Genomic DNA, 7,130 nt, shown 5'->3' on the forward strand with positions numbered 1-7,130 from the left:
CAGTGTCTCAAAACCTCTGTGCTGGGAAGAGATGATCATAATTTCTGTGGCACAGTCAATCTAGTTAATTTGGGTTTTGCCCCTCAGCTTGCTCAAAATTTGAGGCATAAGTTTTTATGCTCATATAGGATCAGGAATGGTTGGGAATTAGTTCACATAAAAGATGTTTTAGTTTTATACAATAAAATTGGCTGTTGAAATAAATCCTCAAAAACAAAGTCATGCCTCATTCTTTATGTGAGTACAAGGCCAACATGAGACGGGGTCAACTGATTTTGGGGAGGGAATGCATCAAACACTCATACCGCAATTCCAATGGCATTTCTCTTTCTGTCATATCTGATGAAATATGAGTAAGAGTCAAAGAAAAAGATTAATCTGTATTTTAATTTATTTTTTCTTCCTTATCATTTGTTCCCTGCTGTTCAGCTCAGGCCTTAGCACAATGATATAGCATTTGGGGGAAAAGATGCAACCCAGTAATCCAGCACTGGAGGCCAAGATGGAGAAGATCTCCACAGCCACCATGTATTTCCCTTTGGTGCTCAGGTAGGTTGGCACAAAGGACAACCAAACACTGCAAAACACCAACATGCTGAAAGTGATAAATTTGGCTTCATTGAAACTGTCAGGGAGTTTCCTGGAAAAGAAAGCTACTATGAAGCTGGCGGTGGCCAGGGAGCCCATGTAGCCCAAGACAGAGTAAAACATGGAAGCTGAACCCTCGTTACATTCAAGTATGATTTCCCCAATCACCGAATGTGTGTCCTTATCTGGAAACGGTGGAGAAGTACTTAACCAAAGAGCACAAATGGCAGCTTGGATGAAGCAGCAGAAGAGGACAATTGAATTGGTCAGGCCTTTCCCCACCCATTTCCTTATGCTGGATCCTGGTTTGGTGGCCATAAATGCCACAACCACAGTGACGGTCTTTGCCAACACAGTGGAAATGGCCAAAGAGAAAACAAGGCCAAAAGCCATTTGTCGGAGAAGACACATAACCCTTCCAGGCTGTCCAATGAAAAGCAAGGAGCACAGGAAGCAAAGGAGGAGGGAGATGAGAAGGATGTAGGTGAGGGTCCGGTTGTTGGCTTTGACTATGGGAGTATCCTTGTGCTTCAGGAAAATGCCAAGTACTAAAGTTGTGATGAGAGAGAGAGAAATAGCTAACACCACTAAGATGATCCCCAGGTTTTCTTTGTAAGAGAGGAAGCTCACAATCCTGGGAACACACTGAGTTTGATCCATGTTGGGATATTGGTCCTCTGGACAATTGACGCAAGCGTCTATGTCTGAAAAAGGAAAGAAGTGCTTAAGTATTTCAGAATGTTGACCAGCATCTATCTAAACACAAGCAGCTATTTAAGCACTCCTTTACACTAGGTAATGCCAATCAAAAGCAATCAGCCACAAGAAGGTTTGAGGGTGTCTATTTCTGTGTTCTTGCAGTTCTTTCATAAAATCTTATAATTTGAATCTTATAATTTGAATTTATTATAATGAATCTTATAATTTGAAAGTAAGTGGGACTGCATTTTGGATGGTTTTTGAACTAGTGGACCAGTAGCTGATTCAGAAAGTGGTTAGAAAAGAATGAATTATATGGCATCCTGTATTTCTCCTGTATTTACAATACCTGATCTATGAAGAAAGACACAATTTCAGATGGCCTATAGGATAATAATGGGCTGGTCCAGTTGGAAGGCAGAAACCTAGCTCTAATGGATGCATGGATTAGTCAGTCTAGTTAGTCAGTATTTCGTGTCTAGCTGATTTGCCTGGCTCTTGGTGTCTAGTTGAAGGATTGAGAGATGTGTGTATAGTACAAGTTAAAACTCACATTAGTTGCTCCCTCCACTTTTGCCTCAGGACCCACCAGGTACTCCTAGAAGGTTGCACAGAACAGGATGAGGCCCTGAGGATGCAAAAGGTTTCTTACCCTGGCTTTAGAGTTGGCTGGAACCAGGAAAGGACCTCCTCATTGCTTGGGAAATTGTTGGCAACCGAGGGGCACTTTGCTCATTTTCCCTTCTCAGATAGGCGTCTAATCATCCGTCCATTCATTCATCTACATTTAGTTATTACATTTATATCCAAGGAACTACAAGTGGCATACTTTGTTCCCTCCACTTTATCCTCACAATGTCCCATGAGTTGTGTAGGCGGCAAAATTGTGATCGGTCTAATGTAGGGCCGCTATACGTCCGGGTTTTCCCTGACACATCTGGGAATCAGGCTGCAAAATGGCGTCCAGGTGATTTTTTGCTGAATCGGCAAAATATTTGGGAAAACCTGGATGTATGGCAAGTAGAGGGGTTTTTTTAAAAAAAAATCCTTTAAAAATCCTGTAAAAGCTCAATAACTTTGAACCAAGAATATTTTTTAAAATAATGACAACTCAACAACAAGATAATTGTTTCTTAAAATCCCTTTAGTATTAGACTGCTCTGCATTCATCAGCATTCTCCAAACAAAGGTAATAAATAGCCTATATATATATATATATATATATATATATATAATCCCATAAATTAGGTCATGGGAATGCCTGCCTCCCACCTTTCTGACTAGAGATCATTCCTTCTGGACACGGAGCACAGTCATAGCAGCAAAACTTCTCTCCTTCCTTCTTTTTTCTACTGAAGCCAGGGTTGCAGTTGTCATTGCACACAGAAAGGGGCAGCGCCTGTGCAAAATCATACAGATGAGGAACAATAGATTAGCCCTTTTCAGTCCTTCACCTCCATGTGATTAGACTCATGCGAGGGACAGAGAGACTGAGGATGAAGCAGTCGGCTCAGCTCCTCTGTCGCCCATTTGTTAGTGATTCCCAACTTCATCTCCTGGTTTGATCAGTCTAAGACTCAGCCTTAAAGCAGATCATAGGAAAGACAATGCGATCTCCAAACCCCCCAAAATATGAAGTTGTAGAAATAAGATAAAGATATCTTGAAGGTAAAAGCAAGGTCCATCTTTTTTCCTTCCAGAAATCACTACATGAAGTAATGATATTCTGTGACATTTTAGCAAAATAAAATATTTTATTTTCCAATGCTTTGTAACTGGCTTATGTGATAACTTTTTTCATAAAGAAATTAAATGGCATAGATGGCAAAAATAACTCCTTGCTTTATGTTAAGATTTGATTCATGAGGTCAATTTATGTGGTCAAGGATCATAAAGCATAAGATCTACAATAGGGCACCTCAAGAACTGACAGAATGGTTCAGAAGGGAACATTCCCCTTTCATATAGTCAAGAGTTTGCAGTTATAATTCACCTGATTAAAACTTGGATGCCACACAATTTGCTCATCATTGATGGTTAACTCTTTGCCTGCTGGAACCTGAGGCTCCAATCGTCCAACTTTCAATCTAGTCAGTGAGCCATTGGGGAAAGTGATCCAATTGGTAACATCAAAACCTTCAACCAGTTCTCCATGTTCATCAAAATGCACCATATCTCCAGTGCTGATGTTGAATACAAGGCTCTTCAGAAAGGGATGGACCTGGAATAGTGAAATATTAACATGAAATTAATGATATGAATAACTGTTCTTAACGCAATATATATGGTGATGAAGTATTTCCACTTGTCTATAATTATCATTAACATGAAATTAATTACATAAAGAACGGTCTTTAGAGGGGATATACATTGATTGAAAATGTCTAGCAAACCAGATCGGTAGTTGGGTTCCTATTGCAGATATTTGGCAAGCTAGCATGACAGTGATGTTGACTCTGAGTAAATGTGCACCAGGTCAGGCAGGCTAATATCTGCGGCTCTTGCCACCAGACTTGGCTGGAGCTCATTGGGACTGGTGAGGCGAAAAGCCAGGAGATCAGTGGCAGCTGAAGGCAAAGCAAAGAAGTTCTGAGTTGTCTTTACCTGCCATGGTTGCACATTCAGAAAGGCAAATCTCTCTCCTCTTGCCAATCTGCTATTTTTGGAGCTGGATTTGTATATGGAGTTCAAAGCATGTGCCACAGCATAGACAGCTTTGTAGACATTGTAGCTGTGACCAGTCATGTGTTTTTCATACAAAACCCCAGGGAGGTTCTCCAGTTTCTCCTCCAAAGAGCAGGGTTCTTTCTGCTCAGCCTCCACCTCCTGTCCATTAGATGCTTTCAGGGAGCAGGTGAAAGCCTGTTCCCAGACGTCCTGGATGAATACATCCTCTTTGTTCCAGAAGGGTCTTATCGTCTGAATGAACTTCTGGAACCCTAATGGCTGACTTGAGTGGACTGTGAAGGATAGAGTACCATGGAACATTTGTATTTCCCAGTCTTTCTGAATAGACACTGAATCAAAATCCCAGTGAGATGTAGCAACCCACACTTTACCCAGAGGTGGCCATCCCATTACAGGTACTATAAAGGATAATACTCTCAAAACCTGAAAGGATGGAGGTTCCCCATAAACCACAAATACATTAGCTTTTGTCTCAAACACAATTGCATAACTTTCCCAGTGCTGTAAAGCCAAGCGTATCATCTCATCCAGATAATTCCATTTTTCTAATCTTACTATGAAGTCATAGCAGATGCCATGCTCAAAGAGTAGTGGTAAAATTGTCTGTAGAAACTGGTCCCCTTTGTCATCATCCACAGCACAAAGTACAATCCATGTCCATCTGAAATGCTGAAGTAATTGCACAATTCCTGTGTGCTGTTTGGCTTCATTTGGGACCATCTGATATAAAAATGGGAATAGCTTGTTTGCATCCTGTATCGCCAAAAAGGATCCATATGTGAGCTAAAATAGAGTGCATGAGGGGCTTTTTTATGGATTATGAGAGACTGCAAAACTATAGATTTCACAGGTACTTCAGAGACATAGCTTTCCCAATAAATGTCTGCATAGGTTCTTAAAGAAGAAAACTTCAAATTAGGCAAAACAGTGTGGAAGATTAGCCAATAATCTGCTTCATTATTGATAATTTCTTAATGTTTCTCCTAATGTTTTAAAAATATCTAGTCCAGCCCTACAGAGCAGTAGACAACAAATATTTCCTCTCTTCTATAACAGCCATTAAGGTATTTTAGAGTACTATATTAACCTCCTTAGTCATTTCCTCTCTGGACTAAAGTTGCACAGTTCTGTCAGCCATTGCTTACATTATGTGTTTTCAGTTGTGTAGTAGGTCTAGTAAAGAAGAAAAAGAAAGAAACCATAGAAACTCAAATCCTTTACATCCTAGGAAAAATAATTCCATTCCACTTCAATTTACAAATACTCAAGTTTTCTGGACTATTGGCTCTCAGCACTGCTTGGTTAATCCTAATCCAAACTGCCCTTCTGAATAAAACTTTGCAGGAACCTTGTCAAAACGTTATCAAAATCAAGATAGTACGACCCATAAACTCATGCTCCCGATTTACCTGTGGAATCTTGTGGGTTGCTGAAATGGTGGCCATATTGGCAGAGATTTCAGAGATGCATCCTCCAATGAGAGCTATCAGATTGTTCCACTTGTGACATTTGAAGTTGGGGACAAATCTATGCTGTGTGGAAAGCAGGTTGAGCGTGGCCTTGTAGGTCATCCTTGCAGTGTAGTAGCTATTGAGGACGCGGAACCCTAGAGAGATGTTGGATAAGACTTTGGGATTCTCATTGATTTCTTTGACAGCAAATGCTAAGGCCAGGATGTGCTGGTAGTTCTTTGGCACGGAGCTGTAATAAAATTACAACACAATGGACTGAAATGAAGAAGAAGAGGAAGAAGAGGAAGAAATGCTCCCTGCATTTAAGGGAGTTACTCTTTGTACCAATAAAAACAAGTAATTGAAAGTCAATAGGTGTGGCCTTGCCAACACAGTGCCCATAGGTGCAAGAAAGCCATAGAGAACATCACCTGAGGCCACAGAGCCTCTAATCCCTTCCCTTGCTCACTGCTTACTTCACCATGAGATGTTGTGAGTGGTTTTGCCTCCCAGAAGTACATAAAGCTGAATAATGAAATTTCATCTCTGAATACATTTCTAGGCTCTGAACTTCACCTGAGCAGTGGAACAGAAAATGGAGCACTCAGAGAGCAAAAGTGGAGCAATCGGAGGGAAAAGCACGGGGAGAAAGTGGGCACTGCAAAAGTGAGGAGAGACAGAAAAGAGCAGGAATTGTGTTCCATAGAGAGGAATCAGAAGGTGCACGTGAACATACACTCACATCCCTCAAGGCTGAGAAGGAACAAAGTGTGGGCAGAACAGAAATAGGGAGGCAGCGACAAGGCATGATCCACCATGTGAAAATGCTGTAGAAGGCTTACTAAATCATGAAAAGAAGCACAGAGCTGTTTATTTTAGTGGGGCTTGCAAAGGAAAACTTAGCAGTAGAAACAGTTAATATGAGAAATGAATACAGTAAACCCACAATCTGTATTCAGCTTTACATGCCTGGCAAAACAAAAAAGAATTGAATCCAAAGGGGTTGGGTGTCTGGGGAAAAAGACTTTGGGAATCCCATCTGCCATTGAACCCAATTTGTTTTGGCCATACACAACGTTGGCTTTTGGCGTGATTTCCGGAACGTGACCCCTCATGTAAATTGGGAGCTTCCTGTCTCTGTCTCTCTGTCTACCCATATCCACCCTTGCCCATAATTGTCATGCTGAGGTTGAGTACCTCATACCTCTTCCATAATGCTGAATAATGCTTAACCCCCCCCGTTACAATTTTACTGGGTTTCCATAAAGAACTACATCAAAATATAAATCACAGTACTGCGTAATGATGCATTTTCAATCATTTCAGTCTGATTATATTATACACAGATAGAAGGGAAATAAATAATGTCTTACATAGGTTCATCAATCAGTATCTGTGAAGGCTGTTCCCTGAAAGACTGGATATTAGAGAAGTATATGACTTGCGAAACCATCTCTCCAATTACAAGGTCTCCTGGCTGGTAAAATTCGTGAGCAATAGGAAGAGGATCATCATAAATGCTGCAGTTAATAGAATGTGCCTTACATATAGTGTGAAGCAGAAGTAACAGCAGAAACAGCACCAGCAGGATCCTGCTCAGAAATCTTCCCCTCCCAATGTAGATTCCCATGTTTCCACTACAGCCTTGTATGTGGATGTTATCAGTTTGGCTAAAGTGTCCTTTGAATAGGGGGCTGTTAGGTA

General features: G+C 40.9%; 1 protein-coding gene across 1 annotated transcript; it reads right to left on the bottom strand.

The window, feature by feature from the left end:
• Window positions 1-390: 390 nt before the first annotated feature.
• Window positions 391-6,879, bottom strand: LOC310693857 (vomeronasal type-2 receptor 26-like; the record flags this gene model as incomplete). The annotated part of the gene is made up of 6 exons (XM_083476239.1): window positions 391-1,292; window positions 2,560-2,686; window positions 3,281-3,508; window positions 3,892-4,758; window positions 5,385-5,676; window positions 6,800-6,879. The coding sequence occupies 6 exons, from the start codon at window positions 6,877-6,879 to the stop codon at window positions 391-393; spliced, it is 2,496 nt and encodes an 831-aa protein (XP_083332365.1).
• Window positions 6,880-7,130: the final 251 nt, after the last annotated feature.

Source organism: Podarcis liolepis, assembly GCF_965112155.1.
Source record: "Podarcis liolepis genome assembly, chromosome: 15".
NCBI lineage: Eukaryota > Metazoa > Chordata > Lepidosauria > Squamata > Lacertidae > Podarcis > Podarcis liolepis.